This window comes from Salmo trutta, chromosome 18 (genome assembly GCF_901001165.1).
Source record: "Salmo trutta chromosome 18, fSalTru1.1, whole genome shotgun sequence".
In the NCBI taxonomy this organism is placed as follows: Eukaryota; Metazoa; Chordata; class Actinopteri; order Salmoniformes; family Salmonidae; genus Salmo; species Salmo trutta.
In genome coordinates, this window is record NC_042974.1 from 3086863 (window position 1) to 3110063 (window position 23201).

Consider the following 23201-nt stretch of genomic DNA (forward strand, 5'->3'; position numbering starts at 1 on the left):
TCTCTCTCTCCCTCTCTCCTCTCTCGCTCTCTCTCTCTCTCTCCCTCTCTCTCCCTCTCTCGCTCTCCCTCTCTCTCTCTCCACCCTCCCCTCTCCCTCTCTCTCTCTCTCTCCCCCTCCCCCTCTCTCTCCCCCTCTCTCTCTTAGATCTCAGTGCAACCCAGTTTTCCTTTCCTTCTCTGTCGTATTTAAACTTTTTGAAAAGAGATGATGTTTCACTTTCCTATTGTGGCCAATCGTGTTTCAACTACGTGGAAACGAGTAGCCTATCTACTACTCGCGTATTCAACCACTGAACAAGGTCATGTCATCCCGTGTGTGTGTGTGTGTGTGCGTGCATGCGTGCGTGCGTGCGTGCATGTCTGTGTGTGTGTCTGTGTGTGTGTGTGTGCGTATATTTACTTGACGTTCGTTTGATTGATTGATTGACTGACTGACTGATTGATGTGTGTCCCCACAGTGCCACGGGAGCAGCTGTTACAGACGGAGGAGTACGACCTGAACGTGGTGCGTCTCTGTCTCCAGGTGTTCCTACAGGACGACACCGGACACTACAACCGCGCCCTCAACCCCATTGTCACAAACCCCATCTATGACAACAGTGAGTATAGCTAGGCTATCACTAGCTAGCCTAGACGTTGAATAGCCAGGCTAACGCTAACACAAACCTCATCTACGACAACAGTGAGTATAGCTAGGCTAACACTAGCTAGCCTAGACATTGAATAGCCAGGCTAACACTAGCACAAACCCATCTACGACAACAGTGAGTATAGCTATGCTAATGCTAGCTAGCTTAAATAACTCCATATACGAAAACCGTAACATAGCCAGGCTAATGCTAGCACCAACCCTAGCCAGGCTAATGCTCGCTAGCACCACCCCCATCTACAGCAACAGTGAGTATCCAGTAGCTAGGCTAACCCTAGCTTGCTTACAGACCTCTATATACATTACCAGTGAGCACTGTAGCCAGGCTAACACTAGCTAGGACTAACCATAGCCAGGCTAAAGCTAGCTAGCACCAACCTCATCTAAGACAACAGTGAGTAGAAGCAAGAGTGACTACTACGCTAATGCTATCTTATGACGTTAGATAGAGGTTTTGAGTGTGACCTGGCTACATTCTCCGTCTGACATTGCACCCCTTCTGTTTATAGAGAAAGAGGAAGCAAGCAGACCACAAACTCAACATTAACATGAATGTTTTAAGCAGCACTGTTGCCATGGTTCACTTCCTCATATGAAAGCATGCATGTGCTTCTCTATCTAGTTAGAGAGCACTCCACAATAACTTGATGCCCCTGTCGTCTGTCCCTAAAGTCATTTTTTATACCAGACAAGAGTGTAGGGTTAAAGAGATTTCACTCACAATATACATACATGGCATGCTTGCGCACACACACACACACACACACACACACACACACACACACACACCGTGTAACCTTTGCCATCTCCTCTCCTGTAACCTTTGTCACCAAGGGGCTCCGAACACGGCTGAGCTGCGTATCTGTCGGGTCAACAGGAACAGTGGGTGTGTGAAGGGAGGAGACGAGATCTTTCTGCTGTGTGATAAAGTCCAGAAAGGTACAGTATGTCCACAGATTGTAAAGAAATTGAAAATATGTATTCTCACCTTCCCTACCATGGATTACAATGTACTGCTATATGTCTCTTTTCATTCATCCATCCATCCACCCATTCATCCATCCATCCATTCATCCATCCATCCATCCATCCATCCATTCATTCATCCACCCATTCATCCACCCATTCATCCATCCATTCATCCATCCACCCATCCATCCATTCATCCACCCATTCATCCATCCATTCATCCACCCATTCATCCATCCATCCACCCATTCATCCATCCATCCATCCATTCATCCATTCATCCATCCATTCATCCATCCATCCATCCATTCATCCATCCATTCATCCATTCATCCATCCATTCATCCATTCATCCATCCATTCATCCATCCATCCATCCATTCATCCATCCATCCACCCATTCATCCATCCATCCATCCATTCATCCATCCATCCATTCATCCATTCATCCATTCATCCATCCATTCATCCATTCATCCATCCATTCATCCATTCATCCATCCATTCATCCATCCATCCATCCATCATCCATGCACTTCCTTAGTCATAGTCCTTGTCTCTCCTCTCCTATTCACCCACTCCTTCATTTCCTCATCCCTCCATCCCTCTCATTCCGTGCTCCTGTCCAGATGACATTGAGGTGCGTTTCTTCACTCCTGGCTGGGAGGCTAAGGGCTCCTTCTCCCAGGCTGACGTTCACCGCCAGGTGGCCATCGTCTTTAAGAGCCCGCCCTACTACGACACGTCCATCACCGGCCCAGTCACTGTGCACATGCAGTTACGCCGTCCCACCGACCAGGAAGTCAGCGAGCCCATGGAGTTCAGATATCTACCCGACGACAAGGGTGAGGAAGCCATATCATTTTTATATTCATTCTTTCCCTGTTGTAATAATAGTTTACTCATTCATGTTGACTGCTCTATTAATCAGGAACATACCATATGAATGTTGGTTTCCACTGGCTGACACTTTAACAAAGTATCTGTGTGTTGTCCACAGATCCCTATGGTTGCCAGGAGAAGAAGAGGAGAAGAGAGCACCTGATGAAAACCTTACCCGGGTTCCTACCTTTAGGTGGAATGAATCCGATGAACAGACCGAAGGCAGTACCACACAGTCCCATGGCCCAGGCCATGAGAAAAGGTAAGAGAAAACACACACACAAACCACGTAACCAATCCCGACCTAGACCCAGACACTGATCCTCTTATCTTAAACCACCTGCTACCCCTCTTTATCTGTGTTTGTCTGTCTGTGGCTGTCTGTGGAACGCACACACTCACACACACACATAAAATCTCCCACTGAAATAAACTTTACTTAACAACCTGGTCTCAGAGCAAAACATATTATATTTTACGAAATCCATGCCACTCTATTTAGCATGATATGTTACTTTACATTAGGTTACATAACATTGGCCTACCAATGTAATAGCGGTCGTACAATATAAGACGAATTGCAGGACGTATAGTTTCCTACACCTTGATCGCATTTGACCCGTTTAGTATGATGTATTACATATAAGGTGAATGCACCAATTTGTAAGTCGCTCTGGATAAGAGCGTCTGCTAAATGACGTAAATGTAAATGTACATTCGACTAGTTTAGTGTTTTTGGGCTCCCGAGTGGTGCAGTGGTCTAAGGCACTGCATCGTTGTGCTTGAGGCATCACTACAGACCCTGGTTCGATCCCGGGCTGTATCACAACCGGCCCGTGATCGGGAGTCCCATAGGGTGGCTCACAATTGGCCCAGCATCATCCGGGTAAGGGGAGGGTTTGGCCGGGGTAGGCAATCATTGTAAATAAGAATTTGTTCTTAACTGACTTGCCTAGTTAAATAAAGGTTAAATAATATATATTTTTTTAAGTATGAGGTTCGACTAGTTTAGTGTGATATATTACATTCAACTGCTTTAGTATGATATATTACATTCAAATAGTTTATTATGACATATTATGTATCACTAGTTTAGTATGATATATTACGTTAGGTTAGGGTTAAGGTTAGGGTTAGGAGTTAGGTTAAATGGTAAAGGTTAGGGTTAGCGGAAGGGTTAGCTAACATGTTAAGTAGTTGCAAAGTAGCTAAAAAGTAGTAAGTAGTTGCAAAATTGATAATTAGCTAAAACACTAAAGTTGTCCGTGATGAGATTCGAACGCACAACATTTGAGTTGCTAGCTCCACGTTCACGTTATACATACAGTGGGGGAAAAAAGTATTTGATCCCCTGATGATTTTGTACGTTTGCCCACTGACAAAGAAATGATCAGTCTATAATTTTAATGGTAGGTTTATTTGAACAGAGAGAGACAGAATAACAACAAAATCCAGATAAATGCATGTCAAAAATGTTATAAAATTATTTGCATTTTAATGAGGGAAATAAGTATTTGACCCCTCTGCAAAACATGACTTAGTACTTGGTGGCAAAACCCTTGTTGGCAATCACACAGGTCAGATATTTCTTGTAGTTGGCCACCAGGTTTGCACACATCTCAGGAGGGATTTTGTCCCACTCCTCTTTGCAGATCTTCTCCAAGTCATTAAGGTTTCGAGGCTGACGTTTGGCAACTCGAACCTTCAGCTCCCTCCACAGATTATCTATGGGATTAAGGTCTGGAGACTGGCTAGGCAACTCCAGGACCTTAATGTGCTTCTTCTTGAGCCCCTCCTTTGTTGCCTTGGCCGTGTGTTTTGGGTCATTGTCATGCTGGAATACCCATCCACGACCCATTTTCAATACCCTGGCTGAGGGAAGAGGTTCTCACCCAAGATTTGTCGGTACATGGCCCCGTCCATCGTCTCTTTGATGCGGTGAAGTTGTCCTGTCCCCTTAGCAGAAAAACACCCCCAAGCATAATGTTTCCACCTCCCTGTTTGATGGTGGGGATGGTGTTCTTGGGGTCATAGGCAGCATTCCTCCGAATAATCGCACCAACTGTTGTCACCTTCTCACCAAGCTGCTTGGCGATGATCTTGTACCCCATTCCAGCCTTGTGTAGGTCTACAATCTTGTCCCTGACATCCTTGGAGAGCTCTTTGGTCTTGGCCATGGTGGAGAGTTTGGAATCTGATTGATTGATTGTTTCTGTGGACAGGTGTCTTTTATACAGGTAACAAGCTGAGATTAGGAGCACTCCCTTTAAGAGTGTGCTCCTCATCTCAGCTCGTTACCTGTATAAAAGACACCTGGGAGCCAAAAATCTTTCTGATTGAGAGGGGGTCAATTACTTATTTCCCTCATTAAAATGCAAATAATTTTATAACATTTTTGACATGCGTTTTTCTGGATTTTTTTGTTTTTATTCTGTCTCTCACTGTTCAAATAAACCTACCATTAAAATTATAGACTGATAATTTCTTTGTCAGTGGGCAAACGTACAAAATCAGCAGGGGATCAAATACTTTTTTCCCTCACTGTATCATACTAAATAGTGGCTTGGATTTTAGGAAAATATTTGACGTTTTTGCTCTGAGACCAGGCTGTATTTTAGCCTTGTTGTAGAGATGTATCGTTTTGCTCTGAGACCAGGCTGTATTTAAGCCTTGTTGTAGAGATTTATTGTTTTGCCCTGAGACCAGGCTGTATTTAAGCGTTGTTGTAGAGGTGTATTGTTTTGCTCTGAGACCAGGGTGTATTTAAGCCTTGTTGCCGAGATGTATTGTTTTGCTCTGAGACCAGGCTTTATTTAAGCCTTGTTGCCGAGATGTATTGTTTTGCTCTGAGACCAGGCTGTTTTTAAGCATTGTTGTAGAGATGTATTTCTATATACACAACAACACTAATCTCCAAACCTCCTCTTTGCCAGACATCAACAACATATACATGAAACAGCCCTCTCCCGCTATGATGCGCCAAACCCCTCCCACCATGTACAACCACGCCAACCAACATTACCAACAACATAGCCCTCAGCAGCGCACAATGATGACATCCATCAACCAGATGTGGCCCCAACCCAACCCGACTTTGTCCCTGGAGACCATCAGAATTAACCCCTCGAGCACCGGTAGTAGCCAGGGTAACTGTATGCAGCAACAGCAGGGGAACCACCGTGTTACCTCTGGGTACCTTCATGGAGGGGAGAGCAGCGGTAGTGGTAACATCCTGCCCCAACTCACCATGGGGGACCTGCAATGTCTGGGTCTGGAGTCCAATCTCCAGGGTCCTTCGGCCAGCCAAGCCCAGCCCGGTGGGCCTGATCTCCAGCACCACCAGCACCCTCATCAGCAGCACCTCCACCAGCAGCAGCACTTCCACAACCAGCATATACACCAGCAGCTCCACCAGAGGAAAGTGTCATCCTTCTCCCAGGGCATGGGGAGCCAGGAAGGGCAGATCCAGGGGAGTCAGACCCAGACCCTGGGCCTCCAGGCACCCTGGAACAGCGGTGGCGAAGCGGGGTTCGGCTTCCTCCTGGATAGCGTGGAGAGTGATGAGATCATCCAGGGCCTGGTGGGAGGAGGGGGCCCTCAGACCACCTTCCAACTGAAGCAGGAGCCCCTAACTGGGGGACAAGAGGGCCAGATGATCGCCTCTTGTTCCTTCTCCGCCTCGGACGGCCAGCAACAGCAGTCGTACGCCAACCTCCTTCCCCGGCCTATGAGTAACAGCAACGGCATCGCCATGGAGACAGCAAGGCATGAAAGCACCAATAGCAACTCCAACAACATCCAGGCCCTCAAGAACTTACAGAACCCCTTCACCCCAGCCAATGGAATGGGGCAAGAAGGTGTCCATTTTGACTCCTTGGCTGCCTGGGCCTTTTCCACTCCACCGCAGTGACTCGGCACATTCTCAGCCTGTGAAAAATGCTTCAGGCAGTCTCAGTGAGCAAGCGCTTAGTCATTTTGTCTGTGCAAGAATGTGGTCAGAACTTGTGAACAGATATAGAGATATTTTCAGGGCAAAGGTAACTCAACTGGCTATATGAATATGATATGAATGTACTTTTTTTTATCACTCAATCAGTCTCAGAGTTAGATGGGTTGAGTTCTCTGCCAACAGAAGTAATCAATGCTTTGTGGTTTTAACATGATGAATATGCTTTTGAGGATAAACAGGTGATAGTATGTTTTTGTCAACACTTTACTTGAAGTGGGCTGTTATAATGGCCTTACTAACGCATACAGCTGTAAGAATGTGGTTACACCTCCCATGAAATGACCCCAAATCATGTTGTAAGTTAAAAAGAACACACGTTTAAAATTGTTCACACCATTCAAACCAATGAGGGTTCGGAACTTTGAAGCCAATTATCTCAGAATGAACTTTTATCAGATAGAACCTTGTGGTTCTAATGTCCGGTTTCAACTGTCTACTGTTCCATGTTCCATGACAGTGTTATGTTGCAGTGTAATGTTGATCATAGAGCCTCCAGAGTGGCCCGGTGGTCTGACACTGTTCTAGCTGTGCCACTAGAGATCCTGGTTTGAGTCCAGGCTCTGTCGCAGCCGGCCGCGACCGGGAGACCCATGGGGCTGCACACAATTGGCCCAGTGTCGTCCAGGTTAGGGGAGGGTTTGGCCGGCCCGGGATGTTCTTGTCCGATCGTGCTCTAGCGACTCCTGTGGCGGGCCGGGCGCTGTGCACGCTGACACGGTCGCCAGGTGACGCTGTGTTTTCTCCGACACATTGGTGCGGTTGGCTTCTGGGTTAAGCGGACATTGTGTCAAAAAGCAGTGTGGCTTGGCTGGGTTGTGTTTAGGAGGATGCATGGCTCTCGACCTTCACCTCTCCCGAGTCCGTACGGGAGTTGCAGCGATGGGACAAGACTGTAACTACCAATTGGAAACCATGAAATTGGGGAGAAAAAGGGGTAAAAATACAAAAAATATAAAAACATTTATAAAAGTTGATCATAAAAAACTGTCATGACCTGTTACGTCAGCTGTTATAACAGCATTATAGAGGTATTAGGACAAGTCCACTTTGGGTAAAGTGTTGTATGTCCTGTACATCTACAATAAAGCCAGTTGAGAGTTTAGCATGTTAAATCTCTACAAATGCTATAGCTCTGAAGAGTGGCGAGGTACTCAGATTCCCTCAGAGGAAGATTCTGGGAGTGTCCAGTCAGTCACTGTTGGAATACTTCAGAGATGCGTCCTTGTTTCCTTGACCTATCCTATCACTCACTGAGCTACAAGTGATAGTATAGCTGAAAGCAAAGTGATCACCTTATTACTTCCACCAATCCAACCAATTGAGATCCATGATGACTTCAGGTGAGGTAGGAAGGAAGGATGCATTTCTAAAGTATTTCAACAGGACCAGTGGTAGGTAGCACTGTGGTATTCCCTGGTAATGGCTATGTCATATTAATAATCACGTGGGCTATCTATCCCAGAGTTCTCAGAGCATTGTGATGTGATCAACACTATGGAAAATCCCAAATGGCACCCTATTCCCTTGTGCACTATATTATGGCTCTGATCAAAACTAGTGCACGGTATAGGGGATAAGGTGCACTTTGGGATGCTGACCGTGGTTCCACATCAAATGCATCAGTTACTTTTCATGTCATATTTTACCCAAATACTGTATGTATGGTTTATAAATACTGTATGTATGGTTTATAAATACTGTATGTATGGTTTATAAATACTGTATGTATGGTTTATAAATGTTGATGGCTTTTTGTCTTAAAAAGTTTTATTATTTTCATGAACAACATTTTGTAAGCTGATGATGTTTCTGTGGTTTTTCCTAAATGTTTTATGCAATTAATTCTTAATAAAAATCTTTATTTTATTCCAGACAAGTTTGCAATTGATTGTATCGAATGGGAAACAACATACTTAGTACTCATTTCCAGTGGACGAAATAATCAGTATTTCATATTCTCTGTCAGGCGACATATTCTTGTAACTTTTTAATGACATTTGAGCCTAATAATTTAAAGTGCAACTTCTCCTTTGATCTAACATGTGAAATATGAAAGATCATTACAGGGCGGCTCTAATGTAACAATGTTCACAATATCTTTTACCAATAGCAAGATGTTGTCCTCGTGAGTCTGTCCTTGTTAGACACAGGTCCTTTCTGGAGGCCGGACAGCCAATCCCGTAGCTTTACTGTGGTTATATTCATGCTCACTTTTTTTGTTGTTGCCTTAAAGTTGCCTATTGCATGATTTACAGTAAACCAGTGTTCACCATTCCTGTCTTTGGATGGGGCAATAGTCATCCGTGGTGATGCAATGCTGGATGTTTTGGTAAATGGATACAGTGTTTTTAACCACCCCACTGTCCAAATTTCCAGTCATGCTTTTTAAAACACTTTTTTTCTTTTCTTTTAATGCATTCCAAATGGTACCCTATTCCCTATGTAGTGCACTACTTTTAACCAGGGCTTATAGAGTTGAAGCCTAGTTGGGCTCTGGTCAAAAGTAGTGCATAGTGGTGGGAAAAGTACCCAATTATCATACTTGAGTAAAAATAAAGATACCTTAGTAGAAAATGACTTGAGTGAAAGTGAAAGTCACCCGGTAAAATACTACTTGAGTAAAAGTCTAAATGTATTTGCTTTTAAATATACTTAAGTATCAAAAGTATATGTAATTGCTAAAATGTTCTTAAGTGTCAAAAGTAAACGTAGAAATCATTTTAAATTCCTCATATAAAGCAAACCAGACGGCACCATTTCCTTGTTTATTTTGTTAATTTACGGATAGGCAGGAACACACTCCAACACTCAGACGTAATTTATAAACAAAGCATTTGTGTTTAGTGAGTCAGATCAGGGGACCGAGGTAAAGACAGTTGAAGTTGGATATTCAACAGATATTCGCGCTTTCAAACCTCAATAGCTTTCAAACCACTTGAGCCACAGACACCAAATAAGTGTTATAATGTTGGAGAAATTGTGCACAACATTGCACAAGTCTTATTTTCACGATTTGGACATTTATTCACTTTCCAAAGCTATTAAACATGTGGAAATGTGAGCAGCATTTTGTATTCCTAGTTGAATTAGTTAGGGAGCGTAAGCAAAGTACAAATGTTTTTTTACAATTGAATTTCAATAGCTCCTTGGTCATGTGACCTACTTGACTCAAACAAGGTTCAGAATGTCCACTGACTACCCTTTTATATTGCACACCCTTTGGTTTATTCATTTTCATCTCACACATTTTTACACATATTTCTCAAACTTAAAAATGTCAATAGCTCCTTGGTCATGTGACCTACTGGACTCAAACAAACTTCAGAATGTCCACAGACTAGCCTTATATATTGCACACTCTTGTTTGTGTGCTGTAAAATCATGCAGTGTAACGTACATTTTTCATAGTTTTACATTTCAATTGCTCCTTGGTCATGTCAATTACACACCTAAGAAGCGTGCAGTGGATATCGCATAACCTCTAATTACACACCCATATCGCATAACCTCTAGTCATGAATCTTCTATATTGTTGTACATTAATATTAGTTTGACAATTAGGGGGTTCAGTCCAGTGTTGTGTTTACCCTTTTCTTTAGTATTTATCCATAATAATTGGTAGTTCTAAGAACTTATTTTCCCAGTTTTTGTATTTTGCCATTATTCAGCTACAACAATAGGAGAGAGAGAGATAATATCTCCTTTCATCATTAATATCAATCATAAAGGAAAAGGGCAAAGTATTGACGCATTGTGTCTTCTAACTGTCCAAGAATAGGATCCAAAGTGTTAGGAAATATTTGTTCCCATAAATACAAAGGAGGATGTGTCTCCTAGAGGTCAACCGATTATGACTTTTCACCGCCGATACCGATTATTGGAGGGCCAAAAAAAGCCGATGCCGATTAATCGGCTGATTTTTATATATATATATTTGTAATAATGACAAGTACAACAATACTGAATGAACAATGAACACTTTTATTTTAACTTAATATAATACATAAATAAAATCTATTTAGTCTCAAATAAATAATGAAACATGTTCAATTTGGTTTAAATAATGCAAAAACACAGTGTTGGAGAAGAAAGTAAAAGTGCAATATGTGCCATGTAAAAAAGCTAACGTTTAAGCTCCTTGCTCAGAACATGAGAACATATGAAAGCTGGTGGTTCAATATTCCCAGTTCTTCAATATTCCCAGTTAAGTTTTAGGTTGTAGTTATTATAGGAATTATAACGCGTTGACTATTTCTCTCAATACCATTTGTATTTCATATACCTTTGACTATTGGATGTTTGTATAGGCACTTTAGTATTGCCAGCCTAATCTCGGGAGTTGATAGGCCATGCCAATTAATTGGTCAACCTCTAGCCTCTCCTCATATCTCTGGCACTTTAGTCAGACTGCCAGACTGTGTAAAAACGTTATGATGGAGCCGGCAACAGAGTTCCCATTGACTAAGCACCACGTAGACCAATCAGGAGAGAATAAATACAGGTCAAGGGTGCCAATTGAAAGTCAAGGGGTGTGTCTGTGCCTTTTGGATTACTCTCTCTTTACAGAGAACCCCTGTGGTTCAAGTCAAGAGCTACCCTTCCCCTTTCAGTCTGCTCTGCACATGTCTGGAGTGACAGAGCCAGCAGCCAAGAGAGTTTTTCACAGTATGTGTCATGGTTGTCGAAAGGAGGAGCGGACCAAAGTGCAGCGTGTGTGTCGTTCCACATTTTATTTACACTGTGAAACTATGCAATACATATAAATAAACTGAATAACAAAAACAACAAACCGTGATGCAGAGTTAACATACACGTACTCAAAAACAATCTCCCACAAACTCAGGTGGAAAAAAACCCTACTTAAGCATGATCTCCAATTAGAGACAACGAGGACCAGCTGCCTCTAATTGGAGATCATCCCAAACAAAACCCAACATAGAAATACTAAACTAGAACCTGACAACATAGAAAAACTAAACTAGAACACCCCCCGTCACGCCCTGACCTACTCTACCATAGAAAATAACAGCTTTCTATGGTCAGGACGTGACACTATGTCATAACAAATTATTACACTTATGAATGTATGTAAAATGCTAATATGTATTAGAGTATTCCAGTACAATGGAATAACTATAGTCCACTGACTATATAAGGGTAGTCAGTGGACATTCTGAACCTTGTTTGAAGTCAGTAGGTCACATGACCAAGGAGCTATTGAAATTTAAAATAAAATAAAAATACATGTAAAATTCAAATGTTTGAAGAATTCATGTAAAATCATGAGAGATGAAAATGGACAAACTAAAGCATGTGCAATATAGAAGGGTAGTCAGTGGACATTATGAACCTTGTTTGAAGTCAGTAGGTCACATGACCAAGTAGCTATTGAAATATAAAAGATTGAAAAATTCATGTAAAAACGTGTGAAATGAAAATGGACAAACTAAAGTGTGTGCAATGTGTAGGCCCACTGAGTGGACATTCTGAACCTTGTTTGAAGTCAGTAGATCATATGACGAAAGAGCTATTGAAATTCAAAAATTGTAATAAATAATTTCAAATTATGCTAGATGTAAATCGACAAAATAGAGTGCAGTTTGTGTCTATGCCATCGGGTTAGCTAGACCCAGTTTTTAAAGTTTTAGGAATAATGGTGAAAGAGCTATTGAAATTTGAAAAATGTGTTTGTCACTATATTGACGGTCCCTAACTGCTGTTGGTGAACATAAGGAAAACGACAGGCGAATATCCAATTTGAAACTAGCTTTACCTCGGTGATCAGCGGCAGTAATGACCAGGGATGTTCTCTTGATATGTGTGTGAATTTGGCAATTTCCGTCCTGCAGAGCATTTCAAACACAACAAGTACTTTTGGGTGTCAGGGAATATGTATGGAATAAAATGTACATCATTTTCTTTAGGAATGTAGTGAAGTAAAAGTAAAAGTTGTCAAAAATATAAATAATAAAGTACAGATACCCCAAAAAAATGACTTAAGTAGTACTTTAAAGTATTTTTACTTAAGAACTTTGCACCACTGATATGGAATAGGGTGCAATTTACAACACAAACTTGTTCATGATGTAGCTGTCTGGCTTCCACATTGTGGTTGTGGGTTGATTCAAGACTTTGGCATATAGGTTCCTCTATTCTGGTAGCTAATATTGAAGAACAATTACAAAACAGTTCTGAAAGTTTTTAGTGTTTTGTTTTTATTAGATGTGACTGTACGTGACGTTTTGAAGACACAGGACATTAATTTAATATATAATTTTACAGTTGTTGTTGTCAGGCTGAAATAGTGTAATCGATCATAAGTCAGAACCTCTGTCTATGTGATAAGAGGCTATTTCCCACTAATGAACAGATGAAATATCTTAACATTCAATCCATTATTGCCTAACTAATGTTACTGGAAGGTTCATCGACCGGTGGCAGGTAGCCTAGTGGTTAGAGCGTTGGGCCAGTAACCGGCAGGTAGCCTAGTGGTTAGAGCGTTGGGCCAGTAACCGGCAGGTAGCCTAGTGGTTAGAGCGTTGGGCCAGTAACCGGCAGGTAGCCTAGTGGTTAGAGCGTTGGGCCAGTAACCGGCAGGTAGCCTAGTGGTTAGAGCGTTGGGCCAGTAACCGGCAGGTAGCCTAGTGGTTAGAGCGTTGGGCCAGTACGGCAGGTAGCCTAGTGGTTAGAGCGTTGGGCCAGTAACCGGCAGGTAGCCTAGTGGTTAGAGCGTTGGGCCAGTAACCGGCAGGTAGCCTAGTGGTTAGAGCGTTGGGCCAGTAACCGGCAGGTAGCCTAGTGGTTAGAGCGTTGGACCAGTAACCAGCAGGTAGCCTAGTGGTTAGAACGTTGGGCCAGTAACCAGCAGGTAGCCTAGTGGTTAGAGCGTTGGGCCAGTAACCAGCAGGTAGCCTAGTGGTTAGAGCGTTGGACCAGTAACCAGCAGGTAGCCTAGTGGTTAGAGCGTTGGGGCAGTAACCAGCAGGTAGCCTAGTGGTTAGAGCGTTGGACTAGTAACCAGCAGGTAGCCTAGTGGTTAGAGAGTTGGGCCAGTAACCAGCAGGTAGCCTAGTGGTTAGAGCGTTGGACTAGTAACCAGCAGGTAGCCTAGTGGTTAGAGCGTTGGACTAGTAACCAGCAGGTAGCCTAGTGGTTTGAGAGTTGGGCCAGTAACCAGCAGGTAGCCTAGTGGTTAGAGCGTTGGACTAGTAACCAGCAGGTAGCCTAGTGGTTAGAGCGTTGGGCCAGTAACCAGCAGATAGCCTAGTGGTTAGAGCGTTGGACCAGTAACCAACAGGTAGCCTAGTGGTTAGAGCGTTGGACCAGTAACCAGCAGGTAGCCTAGTGGTTAGAGCGTTGGGCCAGTAACCAGCAGGTAGCCTAGTGGTTAGAGCGTTGGACTAGTAACCAGCAGGTAGCTTAGAAGTTAGAGCGTTGGACCAGTAACCGAACGGTTGCTGAATCGAATCTCCAGCTGACAAGGTAATAATCTGTTGTTCTGCCCCTGAACAAGGAAGTTAACCCACTGTTCCTAGCTCATCATTGTAAATAAGAATTTGTTCTTAACTGACTTGCCTCGTTAAATAAAGGTTTAAAAAAAAAATGTATGTAAAAAATGATGTACCATAATCAAATGTAATGACTCAACATAAAGCTTTCCCATAATGCTTTCTATTAAATACTGTTGCCAAAGTCATCCCCTAGGCTAGCCTCAGTTCCCTAATTGTAACTACGTTTCCAGCCACAGTTTTTATGCGACTAAATTCATACCTTATAAAAAACAATCAGGACAGCTGTGATGGAAACATGAATTTTCAGTACAATTATATAAATACCAACAAATAATTTGTTCGTTTGACATGGTGGGATCTTTTTGTATAGGTCAAATGTATTACAAATATTGATATAATTACCATCATATCGAAGTAAACTTGGAGTCATGTGATGACATTGTCCCACTACCACTCTGGAAACCATGCAGTTTAAATTAGGCTACATATGGAATAAGTTATGATGAACTTCAAAGGGTGGTGGAAGGAGACAGTAGGAGCTTGCTGCTCCTTTCCAATAATTGCTCAGGTTCTTATACTGGTGGCATGATGATCAATGCTTGATTGCCGTTTAGACAAATAAAAAACATTCTTGCTCTTATCCATAATGTCTTCATGTAGACTAACCTACCCACAGAGTCTACCCTGGCTAGAACTCGCATACCAAGCCCAGACAGAGTAGGCAGAAGCACATTTGATATTTTACTTAGCTGTTTTTTTGTAACAAAATGTGATGGAAACACATTGAACAATAGATTGTTATTCGGTACATGAAAACTTAAGGGAAAAAGTACATTGTATGTGCACTACATCATCACGCACTGGTTTTTATCTGCAAGAAGTCCGTTTGGTGGAAATGCGCATATTTTCTTTATGCATATTTTTTAATATTTGAAAGAAAATCTGTTGCCAATTGTATGAAAACCTGGCTAATGTCACAAAATGTTTCATTTGTAGGGCCTAGAGTGATGATTCAAACACATCACGATTGTGATGATGTCAACACAAAGTTGTGTTCTTTCCCTTGTGTCACATACACCTCCCTCGCCTACCCCTTCCCCTGAGGAGAGGTTGAGTCAGGTCAGGGCCTGTATTCACAAAGCTCAGAGTAGCTGATTTGGGATCAGTTTTGCCTTTTAAATCATTACTATTATAATGCGTTTACCCATATTCACAAAGAGTCTTAAAGTTGTGTACTGATTTAGGATCAATTGTGTCCTTTAGATCATAATGAATAAGATGATATGAACAGGGGGGACCTGATCCTAGATCAGCACTCCTCTTCACCCTTCACTCTTTTTCGCTTTCTCTTTGAAGATTGAGTTGCTGAGAAATTCTGCGATGCTACCTGAGTCTGTGGCTCTCATCAAGAGCTGTCTGTCTGACGGGAGTCTCCACTCCTATCTCAGGTCTGTGTCACAGCTTTTCAGAGACACTACTGTGTCAATAAACAACATGAGGGGAGGGGAAGAGAAAGAGAGCGAGAGAGAGGATTGAATCAGATTGTATCTATGCAAAGCACAATACCTGTTAACACTCTCCTCTCTGGTTCCTTTTGATGCAAAATGATACTTTTCCTTCTCAAAAAGGCTATCGTTGGCCCTCAAAAAGCATTTGCGCTAGTGTTTTTGCAAATATTTCAACAGCTAGCCTAGGGTTCAGAATTGTAAGTAGCCTACATAGAAAATATGGTTCTTACAGAATGTATTTGCAGCCCAAACACCAGTGGATTATACACTGTTTAGCCATATCCGGAATAGTGAAGTTTTGGCATGGTCTTTTCATGGCAATTTCCAACCATCCATTAGGGGCAACAAGAGTGCCTGTTACCTGTTATCTGTTGAAGATGGGCTTAAACTGCTAGCTACGGCTCCGAGCATCGCAGGTTCAATCTAGCAAACCTTAATCCTAACCTTAAACACTTGGAATTAATGCCTAACCTTAAGTTTAACCCCATCCCAAACCCTAACCTTAACCACTCGGTATTAATGCCAAAAGTACATTTCGATTTCCCTTTTTGACTGACAGCTAACAGATGCAAAATACTCTGTAATTAAAAAGGCAACACATTCCATAATTAAAAGGGCAACACACTTCATAATCTCTGTTGCCTGAAGTTATGGCAAAAGTCTCCATTTGAACTCTTTGGAGGTTGTGTTGCATACATGACAGCAAAGCCCTCCCCTCTCCTAACGTGAATTACAGTTCCTGCTAAATGACATACACCACACCTGAGATTCTTTTCACATAAGGGATGGTTTAACGCATGGATAAGGTACTTTCTGCTGGTCCATATCAGAAACACAGGGACGTCATTACCTGTGAATACAGGACATGTTTTCTGGATGTGTGTGGTGTTCTTTCTTATCAACACCTGAGATGAAATGCTGTAGAAAAACGTAGCATCCTGCCTGTCTCTCTTTAACACACCACTACGCACTGTGGTGACAGGGCAGGCTAAAGCTAGCTAACCTCACAGAGAGGATACTGAACTAGCATCCTGCACCAAGGCTTTTGCTTTTGCTTCATGTGTACACTACAACTCACGGTAATGTAACCCTGCCTCCGAGACTTGACGACTCATGGCAGCTTCAAGAGCTACGATCAGGCTTTAGCTCAGTGGGATAACATTTGGGTTTGAAACCAGGTTGTTTACAACTGTACACTACAGTGTGAACATCAGGCAGTCAACTTAACATGAATTCAGTTTGGATGTTTTGTCTTCCCTCTTAATTCAATTCAAATAACAACTCAATGACGTGGATAGGTGAGACCTGTCTATTTCCATTTGACTACCAGCATTATGTAATCACTAATCAAAAGTAGTGTAATGAGGTGGATAGGTGAGACCTGTCTATTTCCATTTAACTACCAGCATTATGTAATCACTAATCAAAAGTATTGTAATGAGGTGGATAGATGAGACATACTGTATATGGCTCACACAGTACAACATGATGTCATCAGCAGCAGGAAGTTGTACTACAACATGAAAGAATCTAGTCCGTTCCTTCTGTGATCTCCTTACAGAGAAGGTCAGGGTATACACAGGGAAACATGAGGCATGAATCGTAGCATCACAGTTCTGATGCAAATATTTCAGTTTATGTAACTATGTCATTAGGCCAGCCCACTCATAGGTGTGTGTGTAGGTGTGTTGGTAAGTGCGTTGTTTGTATGTGTGTGTATGTATGTAGGTGTGCGCGCTTTCTTGTGTGTTTGCCTGTGTGTGTGTTTGCCTGTGTGTGTGTGTTTGCCTGCGTGTGTGTGTTTGCCTGCGTGTGTGTGTTTGCCTGCGTGTGTGTGTTTGCCTGCGTGTGTCTGCGTGTGTGTGTGTCTGCCTGTGTGTGTGTGTGTCTGCCTGTGTGTGTGTGTGTCTGCCTGTGTGTGTGTGTGTCTGCCTGTGTGTGTGTGTGTGTTTGCCTGTGTGTGTGTGTGTGTGTTTGCCTGTGTGTGTGTGTGCCTGTGTGTGTGTGTCTGTGTGTGTGTGTGTGTGTGTGTGTGTGTGTGTGTGCGCGTGTGCGCGTGTGTGCGTGTGTGCGTGTGTGTGTGTGTGTGTGCGTGTGCGTGTGTGCGTGTGTGCGTGTCTTCCCCATTTCCTGGAACACAACCAGAGGGGATGTAATATACCTGACTGACCTGCTCCTCCACCTATTTCCAGTAACACTCCTCCTCCTCTGCTTTCTCTCCTCCCTCTTCCTGTCTTCCTCACCCCCCAACATATCCCAATCACGTCAGATCAGGAAGTTACCTCGAGCATCTCTCCTCACTGAACATTATAACAGAAGCAGGGCAAAGACTTGTATGATTCAAGCTAGATGTTACGAACCCCTTTGGCCCTGCAGTCTAGGGGGGATGGAAACGAGACCCGTAACATATTTCATGCAAATCATAACAGTGAAAAGGAACATTGAGAACTAGAAGAAATCCACAGACAACTTAAACCTATCGTCAAACACTTTAGGTTTATTTTAAACACACGGTAATGGGGGTGTGGGAAAAAGGGGCTGAGCTGGACCCAAGGAAAGAAATAATAAATATCCAAAAAACCCTAAGCTAGTCTACCTGCTTCAAGCACAGCTAGCTAACTAACCAATAAAATACAGTGGGTGGTCCGCCCAGTTCTAACCAGGGTTAGACAATGTTTTCCTACGGGTAATGTAGGTCCATGGGCGACTTGGTATCCCCTTTTCCCACCAACAAACAAACAGTCATACACCACAACACCACATACTCACAGGACAACGTGAGATGTAGGCACCAAAACACAGAAAGAGAGATGGCTCTATCAAAAGAGGGAGAGAGAGAAAGAAAGAGAGATTGCTCTATCAAAAGAGGGAGAGAGAGAAAGAAAGAGAGATTGGGAGAATAACTGAATGGGTTTTTAAACCAAGGGAAAGGGGATGTGATTGGGTAATGGAAACAGGAGGAGGTGTGTCTTCAGATTGATGACTGATTGGTGACTGATTGCTGCCACCTGTGACTAGGGCAGAAGGAGAGAAAACTAAATAAAAACAAAATACACACAGGATACCTGTATCCATAACACTATAGTATCTCTCCAACACAATAGTCTCTAAACAATCAGTCACATTATCAGGTGGATTTACAATTGTTTCCTCCACGAATCAGTGCATCTGGATGGCACTTTATCCAGAAAAGTTATTATTCGGATTTATTTGCATGAAAAGGGAATCTGAAAATCTTTTTTTTTAAGTACTTATGGCTTGAAAACAAGCCCAAAATATTCCAATATCAACAATAATATAGATCAACATTTATTTTCAATGAGCACAGCCTGGAAAATATGACGAGGTCAAAATGCTTAATCTGAAATGGAAAGGGATTATTATAATGTGTGTGTTCCTGCCCTTTCCAGTCTTCTTGCAGTACATTTTAAGTATAGCTCACACAACATTTATCTCAGATTTCAGAGCATGGGGGAAATCCCATTCATGTGGCACCAGGTACAGTGTGTGTTCCCAATGGAACCCTATTCCCTGTATAGTGCACTACTTTTGACCAAAGCCCTATAGCATAGGGATCATAGGAGCATAGGGCCCTGGTCAAAAGTAGTGCACTATATAAGGAATAGGGTGCCATTTTGGGACACAGATTATAACCGTTATGATCTTCTAGATGCTTGCGAGGCCAGGACTGGAGACAGTGGCAAGGGAACAGTAATTGTAGTATGTAGTTTAATGTGTGTAGTTTACCAGAAACGTTTCCCCCCCATTGTTTATCGGTCTGACCTGATATGACTTAACGGTACATTAGTTATAACATCATAACAATGCATTGTATTAGAAAACATGAAAAAACGAAAATACATTTTTTAATCTATTAAAACATAATGAAAATTCTGTTTGATTAACACACCCAGACAATCAGAATAATAATTAGTCAGAGTCCTGGTCCTTGCTGTGACGTTCCATTGAAAGGCATTATGTGATTTGCAACGCAGTCAAACATTTCACTTCCTCTTCTGACGGGCAGGCATACAGGTTCATGTCAACAACACGCCTTGAGTCACACACATACGCGTGCTCACACACACACAAACAAACACACATAGCTCTCTCACACACACACACACACACACACACACACACACACACACACACACACACACACACACACACACACACACACACACACACACACACACACACACACACACACACACACACACACACACACACACACACACACACACCACACTCTCTCTAACTCACACACATTCAGGGAGTGAGATGGAAAGTACCCATAGAAGCCTCAAGCCGCTCAGATGTGCTGCCCGGCAAATAACATGACGCAACATCACAGGAACACAATCATTTCTCTGGGCAGGAACTGTATAGGAACTGAGTCCCATACAACCTTTAAAAAGAAGAAATATCTCTTGGATGCAGGAACGTGGGAACATTTCCTTTAAATTTCAATGACGTGTTAGCGCAGATCCTCCTCACTCCATATTGAATCTAGGCCTTCACTGTCATTGAGCAATGGTCACACAGGGACAGAGATGGTCACACAGGGACAGAGATGGTCACACAGGGACAGAGATGGTCACACAGGGACAGAGATGGTCACACAGGGACAGAGATGGTCACACAGAGACAGAGATGGTCACACAGAGACAGTGATGGTCACACAGAGACAGAGATGGTCAAACAGAGACAGAGATGGTCACACAGAGACAGAGATGGTCACACAGAGACAGAGATGGTCACACAGGGACAGAGATGGTCACACAGGGACAGAGATGGTCACACAGGGACAGAGATGGTCACACGGGGACAGAGATGGTCACACGGGGACAGAGATGGTCACACGGAGACAGAGATGGTCACACAGGGACAGAGATGGTCACACAGAGACAGAGATGGTCACACAGTCACTGTCACTAGCCGGCCTCCACCCAGTACCCTACCCTGAACTTAGTCACTGTCACTAGCCGGCCTCCACCCAGTACCCTGCCCTGAACTTAGTCACTGTCACTAGCCGGCCTCCACCCAGTACCCGGCCCTGAACTTAGAAACTGTCATTAGCTGGCTACCACCCGGTACTCTACCCTGCACCTGAAGCCGGGTGTACACGACACGACTTTGGCCACGATTTAGCTGTCCCAGACAAGTTTTTGAGATCGGAGACAAAATCCCCCATGTCGGTGCCTACTCGGGGCGCATGGCTGTCACTGATGATGTGAGACGGTCAAAGACACAAACTGAGGGCTACTGATCTCGTCTTTGAGCAGTCTAGGACGTCCCCAATATTTTCAAACGTTTGATTTTATCGGCACAAAATCTGGAATGCTCTTGAGGTGTGAGATGTGTAACGACACGTTTTGAGAACAGTAATCAGCAACAGCCAATGAGAGCTCGTCAGAGAAGAAGCCAGTGAGGTGATGATGTTGTTTCACATCAACCAGAATATAGAGCAGGACTACTGGTATGAATATATAGACTAGAACAGGACTAATGACTACTACTGGTATGAATATATAGACTAGAGCAGGACTAATGACTACTACTGGTATGAATATATAGACTAGAACAGGACTACTGGTATGAATATATAGACTAGAACAGGACTAATGAATACTACTGGTATGAATATATAGACTAGAACAGGACTACTGGTATGAATATATAGACTAGAACAGGACTAATGAATACTACTGGTATGAATATATAGACTAGAACAGGACTAATGAATACTACTGGTATGAATATATAGACTAGAACAGGACTAATGACTACTACTAGTATGAATATATAGACTAGAACAGGACTAATGACTACTACTGGTATGAATATATAGACTAGAGCAGGACTACTGGTATGAATATATAGACTAGAGCAGGACTAATGACTACTACTGGTATGAATATATAGACTAGAACAGGACTAATGACTACTACTGGTATGAATATATAGACTAGAGCAGGACTAATGACTACTACTGGTATGAATATATAGACTAGAGCAGGAATAATGACTACTACTGGTATGAATATATAGACTAGAACAGGACTAATGAATACTACTGGTATGAATATATAGACTAGAGCAGGACTAATGACTACTACTGGTATGAATATATAGACTAGAGCAGGACTAAAGACTACTACTGGTATGAATATATAGACTAGAACAGGACTACTAGTATGAATATATAGACTAGAGTAGGACTAATGACTACTACTGGTATGAATATATAGACTAGAGCAGGACTACTAGTATGAATATATAGACTAGAGTAGGACTAATGACTACTACTGGTATGAATATATAAACTAGAGCAGGACTAATGACTACTACTGGTATGAATATATAGACTAGAACAGGACTACTAGTATGAATATATAGACTAGAGCAGGACTAATGACTACTACTGGTATGAATATATAGACTAGAGTAGGACTAATGACTACTACTGGTATGAATATATAAACTAGAGCAGGACTACTAGTATGAATATATAGACTAGAGTAGGACTAATGACTACTACTGGTATGAATATATAAACTAGAGCAGGACTAATGACTACTACTGGTATGAATATATAGACTAGAGCAGGACTAATGACTACTACTGGTATGAATATATAGACTAGAGCAGGACTAATGACTACTACTAGTATGAATATATAGACTAGAGCAGGACTACTAGTATGAATATATAGACTAGAACAGGACTAATGACTACTACTAGTATGAATATATAGACTAGAACAGGACTACTGGTATGAATATATAGACTAGAACAGGACTAATGACTACTACTGGTATGAATATATAGACTAGAGCAGGACTAATGACTACTACTGGTATGAATATATAGACTAAAACAGGACTAATGACTACTACTGGTATGAATATATAGACTAGAACAGGACTAATGACTACTACTAGTATGAATATATAGACTAGAACAGGACTAATGACTACTACTGGTATGAATATATAGTCTAGAGCAGGACTACTGGTATGAATATATAGACTAGAACAGGACTAATGACTACTACTGGTATGAATATATAGACTAGAACAGGACTAATGACTACTACTGGTATGAATATATAGACTAGAACAGGACTAATGACTACTACTGGTATGAATATATAGACTAGAACAGGACTAATGACTACTACTGGTATGAATATATTGACTAGAGCAGGACTAATGACTACTACTGGTATGAATATATAGACTAGAGCAGGACTAATGACTACTACTGGTATGAATATATAGACTAGAGCAGGACTAATGACTACTACTAGTATGAATATATAGACTAGAAAAGGACTAATGACTACTACTGGTATGAATATATAGACTAGAACAGGACTAATGACTACTACTGGTATGAATATATAGACTAGAACAGGACTAATGACTACTACTGGTATGAATATATAGACTAGAGCAGGACTAATGACTACTACTGGTATGAATGTATAGACTAGAACAGGACTAATGACTACTACTGGTATGAATATATAGACTAGAACAGGACTAATGACTACTACTGGTATTAATACATAGACTAGCACAGGACTAATGACTACTACTGGTATGAATATATAGACTAGAGCAGGACTATTGACTACTACTGGTATGAATATATAGACTAGCA

At 42.1% G+C, this 23201-nt stretch overlaps 1 protein-coding gene across 2 annotated transcripts in view; it reads left to right on the forward strand.

Moving 5' to 3' along the window:
* rel (v-rel avian reticuloendotheliosis viral oncogene homolog) overlaps positions 1–6857 on the forward strand; it is a 26695-nt gene extending 19838 nt beyond the window's left edge. For both annotated transcript variants that reach the window (XM_029697541.1, XM_029697542.1), the window contains 5 exons: positions 461–601; positions 1486–1590; positions 2250–2465; positions 2621–2764; positions 5436–6857. In XM_029697541.1, the coding sequence (XP_029553401.1) occupies positions 461–601; positions 1486–1590; positions 2250–2465; positions 2621–2764; positions 5436–6412 (1583 nt within the window). In that variant the 3' untranslated portion in view covers positions 6413–6857. The remainder of the gene's footprint in view (positions 1–460; positions 602–1485; positions 1591–2249; positions 2466–2620; positions 2765–5435) is intronic.
* The last annotated feature ends 16344 nt before the right edge of the window (positions 6858–23201 follow it).